The sequence below is a fragment of the Mytilus californianus genome, unplaced genomic scaffold, assembly GCF_021869535.1.
Source record: "Mytilus californianus isolate M0D057914Y unplaced genomic scaffold, xbMytCali1.0.p SCAF_46, whole genome shotgun sequence".
NCBI lineage: Eukaryota > Metazoa > Mollusca > Bivalvia > Mytilida > Mytilidae > Mytilus > Mytilus californianus.
This window is the reverse complement of record NW_026262697.1, coordinates 334493-360235: the sequence shown is the minus strand read 5'-3', so window position 1 is coordinate 360235 and position 25743 is coordinate 334493. Positions and strand designations below refer to the sequence as shown.

Genomic DNA, 25743 nt, shown 5'->3' with positions numbered 1-25743 from the left:
TAAAGTTTTCTTAACATAGCAATACCATTTCAAGAGTTTGATTTAAAAATATTTTTTTTAAAGATATATATGCATTGAAAAAGGACTGATTTTCAACAGTTTAAAATTGACATAAGGTAGACACGCCAAATTCAAGTGCAATAACAAACGAAAGTAGCCTAATTACTTCATTATAAAATCAATCTAAAGTCTTATCTATTAGACATGAAGATATTTTTGTTGATCTTTATTTCTAATATATCTGTGACCTGTCAAATGTAGCAGTCCACACCTTTTCTAACATGTGACCTGTCAAATGTAGCATTCCTCATCTGTACTAACCTGACCCATCAAATGTAGCAGTCCACACCTTTACCTACCTGTGCCCTGTCAAATGAAGCAATCTATAACTAACTTAATTGTGCCTAGTTAAATGTAGCAGTCCACACCTTAACTAACCTTTGACTTGTCAAATGTAGCAGTCCACACCTTAACTAACATTTGACCTGTCAAATGTAGCAGTCTCCAATTAAACTAACATGTGCCCTGTCAAATGTAGCAATCTATACCTAACTTACTTGTGCCTAGTTAAATGTAGCAGTTTACACCTTAACTAACCTTTGACCTATCAAATGTAGCAGTCCACACCTTAACTTACCTGTGCCTTGTCAAATGTAGCAGACCACACATTAAATAACATTTGACCTGTCAAATGTAGTAGTCCATACCTTAATTAACCTTTGACCTGTCGAATATAGTAGTCCACACCTTAGCTAACCTTTGACCTGTCAAATGTAGAAGTCCATACCTTTACTTACCTGTGCCCAGTCAAATGTTGCAGTTCACATCATTACTAATCTGTGACCTGTCAAATGTAGCATTTTTAACCTTTACTAACCTTTGACCTGTCAAATGGAGCAGCCCACACCTTCATTAAAATGTACATGGTCAAATGTAGCAGCCCATACCTTCATTAACATGTACATGGTCAAACATAGCAGCCAACACCTTTATTTAACTGTAACCTTTCAAATGTAGCAGTCTACACCTAAATTAATGAGTGACCTGTCAAATGTAGCAGTCCACACCTGAAGTAAAGAGTGACCTGTCAAATGTAGCAGTCCACACCTGAAGTAATGAGTGACCTGTCAAATGTAGCAGTCTACACCTGAAGTAAAGAGTGACCTGTCAAATGTAGCAGTCCACACCTGAAGTAATGAGTGACCTGTCAAATGTAGCAGTCTACACCTAAATTAATGAGTGACCTGTCAAATGTAGCAGTCTACACCTGAAGTAAAGAGTGACCAACCCACACCTTCATTGGCATGTTCAAGGTCAAACACAGCAGCCCTAATCTTTACTTACCTGTGCCCTATCAAATGCATCCTCTAAGATATGTTTCTCCTCCAATGTCTTTTTTACATACTGAGCAGCTTGAAGAATGCCTTTGTGAGCAACACAGCCTATAAGACCCTCACACTCTAAACATTCACTGTCTGCACTCATATCTGTAATAGCATCCTGTAAAATATAGTTTACATCATCTGTTATGGCATCCTGTTTAATAAAGGACCTTCTTTATTCATTTCTCCAAAGCTAGGTTCAATTTTGAAGTTTCAGGATAAAAGGTAAACGAAGTTCCCATCAGGTTAGATAGGAAACTATGGAAAATTAAATGTCACAAGATCAGCATAAAATTAGGAATGAAGAGAAGAAATTTAATAGTTGACCTACTAGAATAAAATCAAAGCATCATGGATGTTGCATATGCACTTTCTCAACAACAACAAAAATAAATAACTTTTATCTAAATTGGTGTTCATTCTTCATTAAGGAAAAAATACATTTCCTGTATTCAAATATACATGTACATGATGTACAAATACCTAATGCTGAGATAATTCCATTTACTGTTAAGTAGCAATATAATGGGGAATATACAAATAAATATTTTGCAGAAAATGCTTAGGTAAGAGTTATGCAATTGTGTTTATTGCTTCAACCAAATTTCTGATAATTGTAACTTAAATAGACCTTAATTATTAACTAATGTCAGATGATTATGACACTGATTTTACAACTATTGAGGTCAAGATTTTGTGTATTCAGTTAGAGGTGTAATAAATTGAATACACAAATTATTTACCTCGATACCAGTATGATTATCAACTTTCATGATATATTAATATAACTGTGGTCAATTAAGACTGCATTTGAGTGGAATTTAATCCAATTAATACTTACACCTTTAGAGTATATATGAATTTTTTGAAAATCGTGGCAGCTGTCCATCATACTGGTATTGTATCAATAATCTTATTTGCCTAATGCAAAATGGGAATAATAGCATTTCAAAATAGTGTGGGAATCAACTCTGATATCAATACACATCTTGAACCAAATTTTATTCAATGGCTTACAGCAACATAAGATACTGATAAAACACTTTCATTATTCTTATCAACTGCTTAAATTTGATGAATCACATTTTCCACATTAATTTATAAATGGCAATTTGATATAAATTTTGATTACAAAGGAACTATATGTAAGTGTATATCTAAAATAAAGAAGTTGATCGCCAAACCTTTTCTTAATTTAAGGACAAATAACATATTAAAAGTTGGCTGTTGATGAATAAAATGGTGTATAAAGTTTCTGCAAGTCATAGAAACACCTAATTATTTTCATGACATGTCTTCAACTTTGAATTTTGCACCATCTCCAAATCCGGAGTGATCACATAGATCCAGCAAAGCTGAATCAACAATGCATGATCATAATCTCATAAGTAAGAAATGAGTAATTGAAATAAAAGATATGATTTCTGCCAATATGAATATAAAGTTGGTTCCAAAATAGAATCTATATATATCATCATTGTGTACACAGAAAACAAGGAATGTTTGTGAAACATTTGAATGGAATTTTCATATACAGTTTTGAACCAAAAATCAAATTTCCAGACAGTGGTGTTGATTATATGTACTACAAGCAAGAAATAAGAGAAAAGTTGATTTCAAGATATACATGCTCTTTTTCACCATTTTGCAGTCAAAGTAGAGGTTCCACTTATTTCTTGTAAAATTAATTTATTATTTCAATCATCTACTTAATCAAATTTAATCAACTACTAAAAAATATATATAAAAAAATGCTTCATTTCAAATTTCGTCTTTCTTCTTGTACCATTGCATTAAAATGTATAAAATCCGAAACATAATAGAATATTCCTTTGTATTTGATGTAGCTGACAGCGTTTTCTTTTAGCTAAATAAATTCAACATTATTTTACTTATTTTTTTTTTTGGCTCTTGAAGTGATCTTGGCTTTATTCATTTGCTCAGTCTTAAATTTTTTATGTTCTGTTGTTTGTCTGTTTGTCTGTTTGTCTTTTTCTTTATTTGTTATGGCGTTGTCAGTTTATTTTAGACTTATAAGTTTGAATGTACCTTTGGTATATATATATATCTTTCGCCTCTCTTTTTTAAACCTCTTAAAGTTTTTAAGATTTATTTAATAAAATTTGAAACTTTTTTTGATGGAGGTAAGCAGATTTTTCATGGAAATACTGGTAAGGACCATATATCATTATATGTCTTGAACTTGCCCGAGTTTCATTATGTGATGACAAAAGTTTTTTTTTCTAAATTCCTATGGAAAAAAAATGTGCAAAATACATATAAATACAAAAAATGCACAACTCTTTAACAGTACTATAAGTATCTGAATCTACATGATACAAATAACTGACACCACATGATACCAATAACTGACATCACATGATACAATAACTGACACAACAGGATATCAATAACTGACACCACATGATACCAATAACTGACACCACATGATACCAATAACTGAAACCACACAATACCAATAACTGACACCACATGATACCAATAACTGACACCACAGGATACCAATAACTGACACCACAGGATACCAATGACTGACACCACAAGATACCAATAACTGACACCACAGGATACCAATAACTGACACCACAGGATACCAATAACTGACACCACATGATACCAATAACTGATACCACACAATACCAATAACTGACACCACATGATACCAATAACTGACACCACAGGATACAAATAACTGACACCACAGGATAACAATGACTGACACCACAAAATACCAATAACTGACACCACAGGATACCAATAACTGACACCACAGGATACCAATAACTGACACCACATGATACCAATAACTGACACTGCACGATACCAATAACTGACACCACATGATATCAATAACTGACACCACATGATATCAATAACTGACACAACAGGATATCAATAACTGACACCACAGAATATCAATTACTGATACCACATGATACCAATAACTGACAGTATATATTCCTTCATCCCCTTGAGTTAAACAGTTGCAAATTTTATTAGCAGTTTTATAACTTCTTAAAATCCCATACATATTTTATTGCACAATTTCAGCACAATTAAATTCATAATACAAAAAGGTATTTTTAAGTCTTACCTTAAGTGATAAAGTCCCCCTGATGGCTATAACCACTGACTGTTTCTCTTTATCTATTGCTACATAAAATGGTATTTCAAATATCTACAATTTAAATAAAGTTTTATTTTAACCACATTTTCCTCCACACAAGATAATCCAGCTTTTCATACATGCTATGATACTAGATAATATTGATTTTCATTCAAAATATGAAAAGACTAATATTTGAACTTAAATTTCAAAACATTACCATGGTCTGATTAAAATTTCCCAGTTATTTGAATATATGTACTAAATTTTGTTCTTCTAGCATTATTACCAAATTTGCTGTCATTTTCTGCAAAATTAATTTGAACCCTTTGTTCAATAACACAATATTATCCCACTTTCCTACTTGGTCAGATTTTTGATGTGAAAATAAATGTTTTTCATTCCATGATTTGTCAGCCTCCTCTATTCATCTTATTTTATGATAAGATCTCCTGCTAATATCAAGTTGATAAATGTCTTGTATTTAGACATAAAAATGAAAATGTGGATCCTCAGTTGCTATGATATCTATGATGAATTTATTGGAATCCACTTGTATTTACCGGAATGAAAAAAGTATATAAATCAGCCAGGACCAGCTTATGCATTACAATGTATAAACTACGAAATGTAATTGGTCATTTGTTTCTTGTTGGTGTTTCATGCTGACGCATGCGTTTTGTTTTAGCTGACGATCATTCAAACATTAATGTAATGGATATATTTAATAGTATTTCACTAAAGAAGAGAACTGTTTTAGTTTCAAAGTCATATTCAAGTAATTCAAGTAACAACTATGAAGTATGGATTTTTTGCACACTCTCACTGTAATTATTTTGATTTACACATGCTATGCGAACTTCCCTTTAATACGAAATACAACTTACCCAATTGTTTATTCGTGATTTTGACCTTATTTTAACACTCGTGGAGTGTTTTAGAATCATTTACAAGCATTTTCAACTTCTACTTTCAGGTTTATACATGAAAACACCGCAAACAATAACTTTCCGTAGTTTCAAAAGACGTTTTCAAGCAGTTCCAAAAAGTTTTTCTCCTGAATTCCCATGGCGAAAAGGGGTGCGGACAATGTACCAGTGCAGACTTTACAAGCCTGAATAAGGTAAATGTAATAAAGTTTAAATGTAAACCTGTTCCATACTTCGATACCACCTACCCCATTATGATAATCTGCATAGACCAGATCAAACTGATCCAACCCTGTTAATACCTACCCTATTATGATAATCTGCATAGACCAGATCAAACTGATCCAACCCTGTTAATACCTACCCTATTATGATAATCTGCATAGACCAGATCAAACTGATCCAACCCTGTTAATACCTACCCTATTATGATAATCTGCATAGACCAGATCAAACTGATTCAACCCTGTTAATACCTACCCTATTATGATAATCTGCATAGACCAGATCAAACTGATTCAACCCTGTTAATACCTACCCTATTATGATAATCTGCATAGACCAGATCAAACTGATCCAACCCTGTTAATACCTACCCTATTATGATAATCTGCATATACCAGATCAAACTGATCTAACCCTGTTAATACCTACCCTATTATGATAATCTGCATAGACCAGATCAAACTGATCCAACCCTGTTAATACCTACCCTATTATGATAATCTGCATAGACCAGATCAAACTGATTCAACCCTGTTAATCTTTTGATTGTGGCTGTATTACACTGACAACAGTTGTCAAAATGAACTTGGTTCTCTGGTAGACAACAACTACAGCACCTGAAACAGAACAACATATATTGGACTGTTCCATTAAAACATATATTGGGCTGTTCCATTAAAACATACATTGGAATGTTCTATTAAAACGTACATTGGACTGTTCCATTAAAACGTACATTGCACTGTTCCATTAAAACAAACATTGGAATGTTCTATTAAAACATATCTTGGACTTTTCAATTAAAACATACCTTAGACTGCTCCATTAAGACATAAATGGTACAAAGGAAGCTCTAAGAAATAAGAGTTACCGGTAATAATATTTCACACCCACCCTTAGTGGCCAAAGCAAGTTCCCTTCCCAGGGTCCAATGTTGGTTTTTAGAAACAGCCTTTAATATTTTACAGAGCATAAAAACATACATCAATAGTGTTTAGTTTTTACAAAGAAACTCTTATACACAATTCAGTTAATTTATACAATAAACTGTTATCACAGAGATATGTCTCGCCTTTTTGTAATTTTGATAATGCAATTGTTGAAATTAAAATAGCAATACTTTAACATGTAAGTTATGCAAATATTCAAAGTCGATGGATCATGACTGAAGGTACATACATATGGCTAAACAATCTCCATGGAATGAGATGTGCCAATGCTAATACAACTGCATACCAAATACCATTGACTTATTATAAGACGTTCCCTTTAAACAAACCTAAACACAAACATTAACTTGTAAACTATGTAAAAGTTTCAAAGTCAATGAACCATGATCAGGGGTGGGGCTATATAATCTCCATGGAAACGATACTTGCAAATGCCAATAAATTTGCATACCAAATATCATTGACTTAACATTAGCAGTTCATCTTAAACTGATCTAATCACAAACTAATACATGTAAACTAAGCAAAAGTTTCAAAGTAAATAGACCATGACTGAGGGGGCGGGGCCAAATATTCCTCATGGAAATGAGATGTTCTAATGCTTATACAACTGAACACCAATTAACATTGGCCTACCACTATTGGTTCCCCTTGAACTGACCTAATCACAAACTAATACATGTTAACTTAGCAAAATTTTCAAAGTCTATAGACCATGACTAAGGGGGCGGAGCCAAATAATCTCCATGGAAATAAGATATGCCAATCCTTATACAACTGCATACCAAATATCATTGACCTACCAGTAGTGGTTCCCCATAAATTGACCTTATCACAAACTAATACATGTAAACTATGAAAAGTTTCAAAGTCAATAGACCTTGACTGAGGGGGCGGGACCAAATAATCTCCATGGTAATGAGATGTGCCAATGCTAATACAACTGCATACTAAATATCATTCACCTACCACTAGTGGTTCACCATGAACTAGACCTAATCACAAACTAATACATTGTTGACGCTGTCGCCAATGCCGGAAAAAGCATACCTATGTCTCGCTTTTTGACTCCGTCAAGGCGAGACAAAAATAGCAATACTTTAACATGTAAGTTATGCAAATATTCAAAGTCGATGAACCATGACTGAAGGTACATGGCTAAACAATCTCCATGGAATGAGATGTGCCAATGCTAATACAACTGCATACCAAATACCATTGACTTATTATAAGTCGTTCCCTTTAAACAAACCTAAACACAAACATTAACTTGTAAACTATGTAAAAGTTTCAAAGTCAATGAACCATGATCAGGGGTGGGGCTATATAATCTCCATGGAAACGATACTTGCAAATGCCAATACATTTGCATACCAAATATTATTGACTTAACATTAGCAGTTCATCTTAAACTGATCTAATCACAAACTAATACATGTAAACTATGAAAAGTTTCAAAGTCAATAGATCTTGACTGAGGGGGCGGGGCCAAATAATCTCCATGGTAATGAGATGTGCCAATGCTAATACAACTGCATACCAAATATCATTGACCTACCACTAGTGGTTCATCATGAAAAAGACCTAATCACAAACTAATACATTGTTGCCGCCGACGCCGGAAACAGCATACCTATGTCTCGCTTTTTGACTCCGTCAAGGCGAGACAAAAATTGCCATGACACACTTTTTCTCAATTCTTTCTTTTCCATTATATACATGATGATATACTTGTCTCACATTTTTACACTCTCTGGTATACAATATAACAACAAGGAGAAGTGATTGCCAAACTATCCATTTGTATGAAAACATAAAATGCCTTTTAATGGTCATGAAACATTTATCTCACATATTGACACTTTTGACATGCTTTTGTACACAAGTGTGTAAACATATAAAATGGAAATGACAAACTTACCTCATGTGTTTACACAGACAATACACTCTAGTACACAAGTGTGTAAACATGAAATGGTTATGAATAAAAAATACCAACTTACCTCACATGTTTACACAGATGACACACTTAAGTACATAAATGTGTAATCATAAAATGGTTATGACCAAGTTAGTCAAACTTACCTCATGTGTTTACACAGACGACACATCCCAGTACACAAGTTTGTAAATATATAAAATGGCCACCCATAAGAAGCACTGGCATATCTCATGTAATGGAACATCATCTTGGTTGTCATCCATGGTTTGGGTTTTACATTACATTCTTCTGTGGATGTGGAAGCCTGTCCATTGGACCTACTATAATATTTATAATAATTATTTGTCTTAAAGATTCAGAGTGATTTTTTAGAAAGACAAATTCAAATGTCTTGCTATGTTGCACTCTAGATGACACACAAATTTACTGTCAACAATTTCTTCAACCAAATGGTTGACAGAGACCATGGAAAATAGTTTTGGCAGTCTTTACATACCAGAGTCTTCTTATCTGTACCCATTGTGTCCTATTCCCGAGTGTGACATTTTATAGGTGTAGATTTACATAGCGGGTGATGCATGGACAGCAGTAGTTGCTTACTTCGTCAATTTACCCTGTCTCGTTCCTTTTAGGATTCATGCGATTCCTTCAAGTTTTGTTCGTTCCCTTGATTTGTTATTTCTTCATCATGTTCATGGATTAATAAGATTTGGACATTGGTAAACTGCTGTTGCCTTTATTCAAGCAAGCTATTTGAGTGTATTTTTTTTTAATATTATTTAAACTAAGAAACATACAGTTTATGCATTGAAAATATTAGAAATTTCAAATTTAATATGAAAATAAATAAACAATACAAATATTTTTTTAGTATGTGAAAAAAGCAATAAAACTACAACCATTTAATTCTAAAGCAGTGCAAGTTAAATATTGGTTGTCAGGAGTATAATGGAGTATTTGGGATTATAAAATACTGCATTGGATAAAATACCTAGCCTAGCTATACACTTGGTAAATACAAGAATAGAAAAGATTAATAAAAGAACAGAGTTCCATTGTCCCGTTGCATATATTTTATCAGTCCAAGGACAATTACTAAAAAAAAAATTTTTTTGTTCTTTAAAAACTTTTTTTATAAATATCTTAGAGAAATGAACAGATGAAGTTTTGAAAGCTCTAACAATGATATTTTCAATACAATTAATATTTCCTAAGGAACATAATTCTTTTTAATATTATTGATGGGTACTGATTTCGAAATTGTCAGAGACTTTGCTGATATAAATCTTTGATATAAATTAAATATATATCTGACTAGAATTGTACACATGAGAGCACTTAAAACACAATTTCCAAAAAATAATATTTCCAAGGGCATAACTCTTTTAAAAATAATTGATCAGCACTGATTTTCAAACTTGTAAGAGACATTGCTGAAATAAACCTATGCTATAAGTTTATAACCTTGGTGAACACAGGAATATATGGATCCACAAAAGTAAGGTATTGGGCAACCCAGCACACACAGCTATAACCTTGGTGAACACAGGAATATATGGAATCCACAAAAATAAGGTATTGGGCAATTCACTTAGCCAAGCTATAACCTGGGTGAACACAGGAATATATGGATCCACAAAAGTAAGGTATTGGGCAACCCAGCACACACAGCTATAACCTTGGTGAACACAGGAATATACAGAATCCACAAAAGTAAGGTATTGGGCAACCCAACCAGCCCAGATATAACCTTGGTGAACACAGGAATATATGGAATCCACAAAAGTAAGGTATTGGGCAACCCAACCAGCCCAGATATAACCTTGGTGAACACAGGAATATATGGAATCCACAAAAGTAAGGTATTGGGCAACCCAACCAGCCCAGATATAACCTTGGTGAACACAGGAATATATGGAATCCACAAAAGTATGGTATTGGGCAACCCAACCAGCCCAGATATAACCTGGGTGAACACAGGAATATATGGAATCCACAAAAGTATGGTATTGGGCAACCCAACCAGCCCAGATATAACCTGGGTGAACACAGGAATATATGGAATCCACAAAAATAAGGTATTGGGCAATTCACCTAGCCAAGCTATAACCTGGGTGAACACAGGAATATATAGAATCCACAAACATTGTACTGGAAAAAGCACCTTACTATAGCCAAGCAATATCAAAATTAAAATGAAATGAAAAATACTTTGGGGTGAATAATGTCTTTGACTACCCATAAGGTTCTCAAAGGTAATGGAAATATATCATTTAAAACAACAAAACTATCCATTTAGACATTGCTTTACAAAAACCAGGTCAATGACTTCAATTTTAACTTTTAATCTTTACAATAAGAATAGTAAAGGTAACAACATACTATAAAATGAAAGACATTGTAGGATTATACTATTAATTATGCTCTTGACTACAGAGATGAACTTTTGTTAGCTGAAGATAAAATATGTAAATAAAAGTGACATAATAAGTCATTAAAGCAGAGTTGCTAGAAGTATTTGCTTTAAAACCACACAAAAGAGTGTTTATAGGAAATACAAGAAGATAACAAAATCACAGAAAATGATCTAATTTTATGTAAAAATTGTGAAATCTATAAAATTTACCCCCAAAAAGTGAATCTATTTCCATGGTTTCTGTAAATATATTAAATACTGTTTGTATGTATTACGCGTATATAGGAGAAAAAAATTATATCATCAGTTTTAACAATGGAAAAAAAAGGATATAGCAGATATAGATAAATCATGAAATCAATTTCTATATGTACTTGAAAAAAGCCAGAGCTAAGGACAGTGCATTATTGCTCTTCTTCATCTCGAGGTCATAGTTCATGGGCACACATATTGTGTTTAAATTTCCAAAAAATATTCCATATATATATTTGAGATACATTTGTAATTACAAAAATATAAGACAATTACTTCAGTATAAATTTCTAAAGTACATTTAACATTACATGTATGTTTCATTATAATACGTTATTTTGATTGGCTAACAGCATTCTCGCATCATTCTAAAATTAACCTTCATTTCAAAATGAAATGTAACATTCATGATGACACAAGCTTCCACAATAAAGAGCACAGGTAAGAAAAAACTTGATAGAAAACGTGTTGTTATGATCCAAGCAAAAAATGTAATTATAAGTATTGAATGCTTCTTTTAGTAATTTTATAGGGTTGTGAAAGCGTTGACTGTGTGCACATTTTAGAATGAAGCGCTTCTGCGCTTCATACAAAATGTATTTCGGTCAATGCTTTTACATCCCAATAAATTTCCAAAAACAACCATTCAATTCTTAAATCATTATTAGCACTATGAATAGCTAGCCACTTGAAAGCAATTTTTTTATAAATAATTTTTCTTGTTAAAAAAATAACTACCTAGCTGCTCCATTGGTGAATGTATCATATGATATACTTGGCAGATCACTAATCTGTTTCTCTTGGTCTTTATGTACCAGTATCAAACCAGCAGCAATGTCAGTGGGTACCAGATCTACATCCTGTCATTCATAAAAAGAGACATACATAGATTATTCCCAATTATTATAAACTAGAGGCTCTCAAGAGCCTGTGTCGCTCACCTGTATCTACTGTGGTTTTGGAAATCATGTAAAATAAGATTAAAATCATATAGATACCCTAATAATGATTGAGGCCAAGTAGTTAAATTAAAAGCAGAAGATTTTTGAAAAGATTTACAAAAGTTACCAATAAATTGCAGAAAATAACTTTAAAGGACAATAACTCCAATAAGATGCCAATTGGTCATGTTAACTTATTTGTAGTTCTTTCTTTGCTTGATATTTTTGCTGTTTACAGTATATCTCAACCTATAATGATATTCAAGATAATTAACAAAAAATAAAAAATTTCCTTTCCTCTGCTCCAAAATTTATTTCACCCAGGGCCTGTATAATGCTGAAAATGCCTTTAAATGTTTTTATGGAACACCCTTCAAAAAAAAATTTGGGCAGGGGTTCCCCTGACCCCGACAAACTTGCAGGGTCTGGGGGGTATTCACCCAATATAACATGTATAAGTATGCTGAAAGAAGATATAACACAAGCATTCTGAGAGTATTGCATGGCAATACATAGTCCCCTACCGGGTAAAAATTCATTATACTGGAACAAAATGCTAACTTGTTCTATAACTTGTCATGGTGTAAACAATAAGAAAATATCAAGTCAATATCTTCAAGCATGACTAAAAACAGTGTGGAAAACTGAATATATGAGTGAATTTTTTCAAGTCCAAGGAACATAACTCTACACAAAATTATCAGACCGAAACAAAAATTTTAACTTGATCTGTAACTTGTCATGATAAAACTATATACCAATTGTCAATCAATATCTTCAAGCATGATGAAAAAAAGTGTGGAAAACCTATAACACTTTAACATAAGATAAGATTAATAGTTCTCTAAAATTAGATATGATGTAATACAATGTATATCTATTTTCAAATTACAATCAAATATAATTAATAGTTCCAAATATTTTTTCTTTCATTTGTCACAAACTAATATAGATTTGTAAATTATCTATAAAATGTCAACAACTTTTATTATGTTTATCTACACAATGTAATGTAATGAAATATACACCTTAATATAAATAAATTATTATCTAATTAAATGATTTCACTTAATAAAAAAAATTATATATATATACATGTAGCATTCAGAAAAATAGTTTATACAAAATAACATATAAACCTGCCACAAAATTCCTCAATCAATTTACCAAAGAATCTTTTATAAAAAAAATGAGTTATCTCCCTTTGTACAGATATATGGTTTAACATAGTACTCTTAACATTAGTTATGGAGTTTTTTTATGGACCATAACTCTGGACTAAATCATCAGACCGGAACAAAATTTGAACTTGATCTATAACTTGTCATGATAAAACTATATACCAAATATCAAATCAATATCTTCAAGAACGAAGAAAAAATGTGTGGAAAGCTGAGTTGCCGGACTGACGGATGGACAGACGGAGGGACAGACGGACAGAGTGAAAACCTAAATGTCCCCTTTGACTTCGTCGGTAGGGGACTAATAATGGTTTATAGAAAAAGTAACACTGAATAATTCTGAAAATGGAACATATCAAAGAGAAATTATTAGCAACCCAACCGCCCTACCCTCCCCCTGAAAAAAAATCAAGTCATCCCATTGTAGTCTTACAATAGTTACTGAAGACCCCTTATCATTATTTAAATTAGTTTTCAAGTTGTGACCATTTGAAATTGTTGTTTTTACATTTTTCCCATAGATTTCTATAGTAATCCCCTATGTTCTATTTTTACCAATGGGGATCGACCATGTTGGTTGTAGGGCAGGGTCATTGGATACATTTTTCAATCAAGATACTCTAATAATAATTGTGGCTAAGTTTAATTCCATTTGGCCAAGTAGATTAAGAGGAGAAGATTTTTGTAAAAAGATTAAAAAAATAGTGAAAAATTGATTTTAAAGGGCAATAACTCCTTAAGGGGTCAATTGACAATTTTGGTCATGTTGACTTATTTGTAGATCTTACTTTGCTGAACATTTTGCTGTTTACAGTTTATCTCTATCTATTATAACAAGAGTGCACACACTGAAATGTCTCGCCTTCTTTACTAATCATTGATATTATGTTGATAGTCCTAAATATAAAGCTTTATTACAACTGTCACATAAACTTAACATTAACCATGAAAACTAAACATTGACCAATGAACCATGAAAATGAGGTCAAGGTCAGATAAACCATGCCAGGCAGACATGTACAGTTAACAATTCTTCCATATAACAAATATAGTTGACCTATTGCTTATAGTTTAAGAAAAACAGACCAAAACACAAAAACTTAACACTGAGCAATGAACTGTGAAAATGAGGTCAAGGTCATATAAAACCTGCGCGACTGACATATAGATCATAAAATATTTCCATACACCACATATAGTTGACCTATTGCATATAGTATTAGAAAAAAAGATCAAAACTCAAAAACTTAACTTTGACCACTGAACCATGAAAACGAGGTCAAGGTCAGATGACACCCGCCAGCTAGACATGTACACCTTACAATCATTCCATACACCAAATAAAGTAGACCTATTGCATACAGTATAAGAAAAACAGACCAAAACACAAAAACTTAACTATTATTACCACTGAACCATGAAAATGAGGTCAAGGTCAGATGACACCTGCCAGTTGGACATGTACACCTTACAGTCCTTCCATACACCGAATATACTAGACCTATTGCTTATAGTATCTGAGATAACCTTGTTCACTGATCCATGAAATGAGGTTGAGGTCAAGTGAAAACTGTCTGACGGGCATGAGGACCTTGCAAGGTACGCACATACCAAATATAGTTATCCTACTACTTATAATAAGAGAGAATTTAACATTGCAAAAAATGTTAACTTTTTTTTCAAGTAGTCACTGAACCATGAAAATGAGGTCAAGGACATTGGACATGTGACTGACGGAAACTTTTTAACCTGAGGCATCCATATACAAAGTATGAAGCATCCAGGTCTTCCACCTTCTAAAATATAAAGCTTTTAAGAAGTTAGCTAACGCCGCCGCCGCTGGATCACTATCCCTATGTCTAGCTTTCTGCGACAAAAGTCGCAGGCTCGACAAAAATTCAAGATAAGATTCGTCTGAAGATTTCAGGGCAGATAGATCTTGACCTGATGAACATTTTTACCCCATGTCAGATTTGCTCTAAATGCTTTAGTTTCAGAGATATAAGCCAAAAACTGCATTTTACCCCTATGTAAAAATAATAATGTTCTATTTTTAGCCATGGCGGCCATCTTGGTTGGTGTGCAGGATCATCGGATACACTTTTTAAACTAGATACCCTAAGGATGATTTAGGCCAAGTTTGGTTTAACTTGGCCCAGAAATTTCAGAGAAGATTTATGTAAAAGATAACAAAAATTTACGAAAAATTGTGAAAATTTGACTTTAAAGGGCAATAAATCCTTAAGGGGTCAATTGACAATTTTGGTCATGTTTGACTTATTTGTAGATCTTACTTTGCTGAACATTTTTGCTGTTTACAGTTTATCTCTATCTATTATAATATTCAAGATAACCAAAAACTGCAAAATTTACTTAAAATTACCAACTTAGGAGCAACAACCCAACAACAGGTTGTCTGATACGTCTAAAAATTTCAGGGCAGATAGATCTTGACCTGATGAACATTTTTACCCAATGTCAGATTTGCTCTAAATGCTTTAGTTTCAGAGATATAAGCTAACAAGAGTGCACATGCTGAAATGTCTCGCCTTCTTTACTACTCATTGATATTATGTTGATAGTCCTAAATATAAAGCTTTATTACAACTGTCACATAAACTTAACATTAACCAAGTAAACTAAACATTGACCAATGACCATGAAAATGAGGTCAAGGTGAGATGAACCATGCTAGGCAGGCATGTACAGCTAACAATTCTTCCATACAACAAATATAGTTGACCTATTGCTTATAGTTTTTATATATTGTTTAATAGTTAACAGACCAAAACACAAAAACTTAACACTGAGCAATGAACCTTGAAAATGAGGTCAAGGTCAAATAAAACCTGTGTGACTGACATATAGATCATAAAATATTTCCATACACCAAATATAGTTGAACTATTGCATATAGTTTTAGAAAAAAAGACCAAACTCAAAAACTTAACTTTGACCACTGAACCATGAAAATGATGTCAAGGTCAGACGACACCTGCCAGCTAGACATGTACACCTTACAGTCATTCAATACACCAAATATAGTAGACCTTTTGCATACAGTATATGAAAAACAGACCAAAACACAAAAACTTAACTATAACCACTGAACCATGAAAATGAGGTCAAGGTCAGATGACACCTGCCAGTTGGACATGTACACCTTACAGTCCTTCCATACACCGAATATACTAGACCTATTGCTTATAGTATCTGAGATATGGACTTGACCACCAAAACTTAACCTTGTTCACTGATCCATGAAATGAGGTTGAGGTCAAGTGAAAACTGTCTGACGGGCATGGGGACCTTGCAAGGTACGCACATACCAAATATAGTTATCCTATTACTTATAATTATAAGAGGGAATTTAACATTACAAAAAATCTTAACTTTTTTTTCAAGTAGTCACTGAACCATGAAAATGAGGTCAAGGACATTGGACATGTGACTGACGGAAACTTCGTAACATGAGGCATCCATATACAAAGTATGAAGCATCCAGATCTTCCACCTTCTAAAATATAAAGCTTTTCAGAAGTTAGCTAACGCCGCGCCGCCCTAGCCGCCGCCAGATCACTATCCCTATGTAGAGCTTTCTGCAATAAAAGTCGCAGGCTCGACAAAAACTGCATTTTACCCCTATGTTCTATTTTTAGCCATGGCAGCCATCTTGATTGGTGGGCGGGGTCATCGGATATATTTTTAAAACTAGATACCCTAAAGATGATTTAGGCCAAGTTTGATTTAATTTGGCCCAGTGGTTTCAGAGGAGATGATTTTTGTAAAAGTTAAGGACAACGATGGACGACAAGTGATGAGAAAAGCTCACTTGACCCTTTGAATCAGATAAAAAACTAAATAGATATATTTTATCTTTTCAGGTTTAAAAGTTGATTAGCAATTCGCAAATTATAACATTTTATTCAAAAAGAAAAATGATGTAAATTCAACCTTGAAGGAACTGAAAATGTGTGACACTGAATGGAATAGCCATGTAATAAAATGTGTCGCACTGTATGGAATAACCATGTAACATAAATTGCTTCGCTGAGTGCAGCTGGATACGACCACAGAGGTCCAACCCTGAACAGTTGGGGAAAAAAAAGACACAACATTCGCGCTTGATACAGGTCTGAATTTGGATTGTAATTAAATATCTGACACAAAATAGGTTTCTGACACAGAATAACTGTAGACAAAGAATTTAGAATTGGTAATATGATTTGAATTTATATTCAATTTATGTTTTTGTGCAATACACTATGCTTTTGCCTATTGACCCCCCCCACTCCCTTCCAATCTTTTTTTGGCAAAAAAAAATAATATTTGAAGAAATTTTCTTTTTAATTTCTGAAATCTGAAATGAGAAAAATTGCCTCCCCCCCAAAAAAAAAATATTTTGTTTTTCAATTCCCCCTTTTCCCCTTTTCCAAAAAAAAATCTTTCCCTCAAGATAAGATCATAATCTCAATTCAAATTTCTAATGGAGTTTGCAACCATAATTACCCATTAAAATACATCATAAAAGTCTTAAAATAGAAAATGACATACATGTTCAAGGCTAAAATTAATATTAATTACTCTAACATTTAAAAATAAATTGACAGCTAATCACCTCAAGACAATACAGCATTTCTTATACATAATTTACAAGCAATGTAAGGGAGGTAATCCAAAACATACACAACATTGTATATTAAATGTGATCGGATTACCTCCCTTACACTGCTTTAAAATTGTCCATTAACCAGGAAACCCTTGTTTTTCCCCTTTTTTTGCCACTAATTCCTAAATGGTTTCAGCCATATAACCTCCCTAAAGTCAATCCTAACCATCCCTTTGTGGTATGGAAACTTGTGGTATAATTTCAAAGAGATTCATACACTTAAACACAAGTTATTGTCTGGAAACTACAAAAATGCTTATTTGGGCCACTTTTTTTGCCCCTAATTCCTAAACTGTTGGGACCATAATCCCCAAAATTAATCCCGATCTTCCTTTTGTGGTAATAAACCTTGTGTTTAAATTTCATAGATATCTATTTACTTATACTAAAGTTATTGTCAGGAAACCAACTGTATTTGGACGACGACGACAATGTGATATCAATATATGACCACAAAAATTTTTGGCGGTCGTATAAAAATGTGTAACACTGTATGGAATAACCATGAAATAAAATGTGTCACACTGTGTGGAATAACCATGTAATAAAATGTGTCACACTGTATGGAATAACAATGTAATAAAATGTGTCACACTGTGTATGGAATAACCATGTAATAAAATGTGTCACACTGTATGGAATAACCATGTCAAAAAAATTGTCACACTGTATGGAATAACCATGTCAAAAAATGTGTCACACTGAATGGAATATTCATGTAATAAAATGTCACACTGTATGGAATATTCATGTAATAAAATGTGTCACACTGTATGGAATATTCATGTAATAAAATGTGTCACACTGTATGGAATAACCAGGTCATACAAACATGATGGTACAATTTATTGTTTTATCAGGTTTATTTATTTGTTTGTTTTGATTGGAGATTAATGATCTACTGATAGTTTGTATTAGAGCTGTACATGTTCAGCTACATGTATTTGTCTTTAGTGAGGGTTTATCCAGGCACTGCTATATCATACGATAATAAACATGATAGATAAGCCTGGAATGATAATGTAGAAATATATCTATACAAACAAATGAATAATACCTTAAAATAATCTGCAAGCAGTTGTGAGATAGCATTAAATGCACCAGTATTTTTTTCACTTCCTGCCAAACAACAACATATTATTCTAAACCTGTAAATAAACAGAAAACTTTTCATAAATCTAAATAAAGAAATTAATTTTGGATTAGAAGATAAATTTATTTATAGGTTGCACTTTGTAAATACAGCTGTTTAACAAGCCACACCTCTTTTGGGGAGATATATAATATTCATAGATATTTTGCTTTGTTTATGTACTGGTTCCCAGATATGATCTCTATGTTTCATCTCATAGAGAAATAACTTGGGAATGTTACCAGTATAAAAACACATGGTAGCGGCGAAAATTGAATTACGAGGGAGACTCAAAGTGAAGGTAGGGGTAGTACAGAGTTTTAGTATAAGAGTTCGGGGCATATAAATGTTAAAAATATGCCGCACAGCCCTATGTTTTGACCTTTGAATAAAAAATAAGTGCATATCAACTTTCCCTTCTACATGTTCTAGGATATAATTTTTCACGAAACTTCATAGTAAAAGCATTTCAAAAGTGGCACAGCTTTAGCCGCAAAGGGAGTTCCTATGGGAAATTGCATTGTCTGTATTTCCAGAAATGCAACCTATACATGTACAATAATTGTACTACAATGTATATGTATGATAACTGTTCTTCCAAACATCCTTGGACATTTGCTAAAATTGGTATATATAGGCAAACAATTTTCTTTACACCTTTTGTTATTTCACTGACTGCTATACAGACGAAGGGAGGACTAAGTACTTGTACACACAAACAATCCTGTCACATGTTAATACACCTATTGTCATTTCACCGACTACTGTACAGACAAAGTGAGGACTAAGTACTTGTACACACAAACAATCCTGTCACATATTAATACACCTATTGTCATTTCACTGACTGCTATACAGACAAAGTGAGGACTAAGTACTTGTACACACAAACAATCCTGTCACATGTTAATACACCTATTGTCATTTCACTGACTGCTATGCAGACAAAGTGAGGACTAAGTACTTGTACATACAACCAACCCTGTCACATGTTAATACACCTATTGTCATTTCACTGACCGCTATACAGACAAAGTGAAGACTAAGTACTTGTACACACAAACAATCCTGTCACGTGTTAATACACCTATTGTCATTTCACTGAATGCTATGCAGACAAAGTGTGGACTAAGTACTTGTACACACAAACAATCCTGTCACATGTTAATACACCTATTGTCATTTCACTGACTGCTATGCAGACAAAGTGAGGACTAAGTACTTGTACACACAAACAATCCTGTCACATGTTAATACACCGATTGTCATTTCACTGACTGCTATGCAGACAAAGTGAGGACTAAGTACTTGTACACACAAACAATCCTGTCACATGTTAATACACCTATTGTCATTTCACTGACTGCTATACAGACAAAGTGAGGACTAAGTACTTGTACACACAAACAACCCTGTCACATGTTAATACACCTATTGTCATTTCACTGACTGCTATACAGACAAAGTGAGGACTAAGTACTTGTACACACAAACAACCCTGTCACATGTTAATACACCTATTGTCATTTCACTGACTGCTATGCAGACAAAGTGAGGACTAAGTACTTGTACACACAAACAATCCTGTCACATGTTAATACACCTATTGTCATTTCACTGACTGCTATACAGACAAAGTGAGGACTAAGTACTTGAACACACAAACAACCCTGTCACATGTTAATACACCTATTGTCATTTCACTGACTGCTATACAGACAAAGTGAGGACTAAGTACTTGTACACACAAACAACCCTGTCACATGTTAATACACCTATTGTCATTTCACTGACTGCTGTACAGACAAAGTGAGGACTAAGTACTTGTACATGCAAACAACCCTGTCACATGTTAATAAGCCCATCATTTGTAAATGTCATTAACTTTGTCAGTGATAGTAATTATTTCTTCTGTATTCTAGTGACATTGTTCATTCTTCAATGGTTCTTATCCATTTAGGATTTGGACATATGCATCAATGACTGATCTTTGATAATCTCTTGAATCACAAATTGTTTAGACTCATGGTAACTCAAAAGTTTGAGGTTGGAATTGGAAATTGAGGCCCTAAGAATGATCATTAATAATTGTTTTTAAAATAAAATGCTTCAAAGAATGTAAGTCAGACAGAATTCAAAATGAACATCCATACCCAATTCTGATAAATGAGAATTGACAAGGATCCTGAAGAAACTTATCATTGATACCAATCACAAGTACAATGGGAGATTAGAGTTTTGGACAAGAGGGAATCATTTTTTTGGACTTTCCACATGTTCCAATGTGATTTAAATTAGAAATTTCATTTATAATTGAATTTCCTTCTCACTATGTCTGTATCAGTTTTGAGGTACATGTATATTTTGTTTGTTGGTGTTTAATGCCAATTTCAGCCTCCTCACTATACCATTAGGAACAGATTGTATTGGCTGAGGAAGCCTCCTCACTAACCCGTACCATTAGGAACAGATTGTATTGGCTGAGGAAGCCTCCTTACTATACCATTAGGAACAGATTGTATTGGCTGAGGAAGCTGGAGTGCATAAAGAGAGATTTTGAAAAGGAAAACTAGCAAACATTGTCATCAAGATGGGAATCTGACAAGCAGGGTAATTTTACAATCTTAAAATTGACAGGCTAGTGATCACTATACATGTACATTGTACTTAACAACTTCAAAATTGACAGGCTAGTGATCACTATACATGTACATTGTACTTAACAACTTCAAAATTGACAGGCTAGTGATCACTATACATGTACATTGTACTTAACAACTTCAAAATTGACAGGCTAGTGATCACTATACATGTACATTGTACTTAACAACTTCAAAACTGACAGGCTAGTGATCACTATACATGTACATTGTACTTAACAACTTCAAAGTGATCACTATACAAGTACATTGTACTTACCGGTAACAACTTCAAAATTGACAGGCTAGTGATCACTATACATGTACATTGTACTTAACAACTTCAAAATTGACAGGCTAGTTGTACTTAACAACTTCAAAATTGACAGGTTAGTGATCACTATACATGTACATTGTACTTAACAACTTCAAAATTGACAGGCTAGTGATCACTATACATGTACATTGTACTTAACAACTTCAAAATTGACAGGCTAGTGATCACTATACATGTACATTGTACTTAACAACTTCAAAATTGACAGGCTAGTGATCACTATACATGTACATTGTACTTAACAACTTCAAAATTGACAGGCTAGTGATCACTATACATGTACATTGTACTTAACAACTTCAAAATTGACAGGCTAGTGATCACTATACATGTACATTGTACTTAACAACTTCAAAATTGACAGGCTAGTGATCACTATACATGTACATTGTACTTAACAACTTCAAAATTGACAGGCTAGTGATCACTATACATGTACATTGTACTTAACAACTTCAAAATTGACAGGCTAGTGATCACTATACATGTACATTGTACTTAACAACTTCAAAATTGACAGGCTAGTGATCACTATACATGTACATTGTACTTAACAACTTCAAAATTGACAGGCTAGTGATCACTATACATGTACATTGTACTTAACAACTTCAAAATTGACAGGCTAGTGATCACTATACATGTACATTGTACTTAACAACTTCAAAGTGATCACTATACAAGTACATTGTACTTACCGGTAACAACTTCAAAATTGACAGGCTAGTGATCACTATACATGTACATTGTACTTAACAACTTCAAAATTGACAGGCTAATTGTACTTAACAACTTCAAAATTGACAGGTTAGTGATCACTATACATGTACATTGTACTTAACAACTTCAAAATTGACAGGCTAGTGATCACTTTACATGTACATTGTACTTAACAACTTCAAAATTGACAGGCTAGTGATCACTATATATGTACATTGTACTTAACAACTTCAAAATTGACAGGCTAGTGATCACTATACATGTACATTGTACTTAACAACTTCAAAATTGACAGGCTAGTGATCACTATACATGTACATTGTACTTAACAACTTCAAAATTGACAGGCTAATTGTACTTAACAACTTCAAAATTGACAGGTTAGTGATCACTATACATGTACATTGTACTTAACAACTTCAAAATTGACAGGCTAGTGATCACTTTACATGTACATTGTACTTAACAACTTCAAAATTGACAGGCTAGTGATCACTATATATGTACATTGTACTTACCGGTAACAACTTCAAAATTGACAGGCTAGTGATCACTATACATGTACATTGTACTTAACAACTTCAAAATTGACAGGTTAGTGATCACTATACATGTACATTGTACTTAACAACTTCAAAATTGACAGGCTAGTGATCACTATACATGTACATTGTACTTAACAACTTCAAAATTGACAGGCTAGTGATCACTATACATGTACATGTACTTTCACCACTTGGCAATAGAATCATAGTACTTTAGTTAATACACTTGTAAAATATATTAAATCAATTCATATTTTTTTCACCTGCACAATGTGTATATATATATACAGGTAAATATAATGTATAAATAAGAAAATCTATAAACAGTCTAACCTTTTTTCCCACTTGTTGATGGCAGAAGAAGAAGCACCACTTTCTTTGCTGTATAGTCCATCATGATGTGATTTCTTTGATCCCCCTAAAATACCAAACACAAATAAAAAAGCAATGAACACAGTTACGGCTAGAACCCAGAACACAATGACCGTGATTTTAACAGCCAGTTCTACACTATGTTCACACGTAGTCTTCATTCCAAAGGCCCAATAGCTTCCTAATATATTCCAAACAATTTCTACGATGGCAAGAACTGACCGCACATAAAAAACCTTGACAAATTTTCTCCTTGGCTGAGCATTCATTAAAGACCCACGTGAGCTGATAAACACAATTACACATGTACTGATTATACACACACACATCACCACAAGGATTCCAATACAATAGATCTGTAGATAACTTCCTCCTTTACATCTAATAAAGGCATCTTGGTGAAGGTTATACACAACTGACATAAATATCAACCTGAAAATAAATTGAATGTAACATTAGATAGTTAAGTTTCTAGAAAAAAAATAATTCTATATTACAGGCTCTTATAGCAACATGTAGGACATGAAAAACTTTTAAATCTACAGGCCTGGAGCTCAATTTTTTGAAAATTGTAGTTAGATTCTGTTGGCCTGTAGAGATGATTTTTACAGGCCCGAGAACAATTTTACAAGCCTGGGCTGCTGGGCCTGTGGTTCAGCATGAAGACTGCCTCCATTGCCCAACTAGCAGCCATTTAAGTAAAAAAATTATCACCATAAAATCTTAAAAAATAAACAATACATATGACAAATATTTCAGTGGCTCTGTGTTTTCAAAGAATGTGATCTATATCATGTATGAGTTATGGTCTACAGAACACATGTTTTATAGAGCCTCACTCTATCCCTAATGGATGTAGTGCTGAGTGTGGATCATCTGGGAAATCATTCCCTGCACCAAATATAGTTGACCCATTACTGGTACTTATAGTATGCATGGTATCTAGATGATTGTGACACTGATTTTATAAGTAAATTAGACATTGCTTGCATTTTCTTCTACATATCTTAATTTTTGTTAATCCATAATCATTATTATTTGCACATTATTTAAAGAATAATTGTATTTCATATAGATCAAAAGTAAATATCAAACATCAAATATACTATTGAGGTCAAGAATTGTATATTAATTGTGTAATAAAATGTCTGTTCAAGTATGTAATACAAGAAATATTACCTGTGGTCAATACATATTATTAAAGTGGAGGTGATTCCAATTAATAACCAGGACTTTTGAGTGTAATTGTTTATAAATCATGACAGTTGTCAATCATACTGGTATTGTATTCAGTGTGTATAAATCTAGTGGCTTACCAAGCTCCATCATTAGTGAGGCAGATGTCTTAGGAAAGAATTGGAACAATAATATTGAAAAAAATGTGGAAACCTATTTTGATAGAAATTGATAGGCGGGGCTTCAGCTTGTATACATTATACTTTTAAATGTTTTTGGATGTTAAGTATAATGCAGAGTATAATGTATACAAGCTGAAGCCCCGCCTATCTATTGATTGCAGATGTCAATCTTAATTACAATGCTTGAGCAAATATTTATACAAACAAAGCATGCAAGCCAACCAAACTTTTAAACTACAAGCATTAGGACAATAGCTCTAAATTGTATGGCAAATTACATATAAAGCTGGTAGGCAATGATTATAATATGGTCTTTCTGCAAGTCATAAAACACATCATTAATTTCATTATATGTCTTCAATTCAGAACCTTAAAATCCTGAATGATCAAATAGAGACAGCTTGGATAGATTAAATACATCATAAAATAATGGGGAATACACACAAGATAAATCTTGTTGCAGTTTGTTCAGGTACATGTGAACGCAATGAATCTTTGCTTATTGTTATCTATTTATTAATTAATTAAAGATGATCACAGCACTGATTTAACAAGTAAAACAAAATATAGACCCCCACTTGCATTTTTTTTTACTCTTTTTTATTAAACACCTGGAAAATGCAATG

The 25743-nt window shown here is 33.1% G+C and overlaps 1 protein-coding gene across 1 annotated transcript in view; it reads right to left on the bottom strand.

Annotated features, from left to right (window-relative positions):
- Positions 1-25743, bottom strand: part of LOC127699983 (diacylglycerol lipase-beta-like) — a 45785-nt gene that overhangs the window by 14610 nt on the left and 5432 nt on the right. Inside the window, exons 2-8 of the mRNA XM_052203355.1 lie at positions 23721-24191; positions 19072-19162; positions 11962-12083; positions 8699-8875; positions 6151-6280; positions 4498-4581; positions 1345-1500 (exon numbers count right to left, since the gene is read on the bottom strand). Coding sequence (XP_052059315.1) covers positions 1345-1500; positions 4498-4581; positions 6151-6280; positions 8699-8875; positions 11962-12083; positions 19072-19162; positions 23721-24191 — 1231 coding nt within the window. The remainder of the gene's footprint in view (positions 1-1344; positions 1501-4497; positions 4582-6150; positions 6281-8698; positions 8876-11961; positions 12084-19071; positions 19163-23720; positions 24192-25743) is intronic.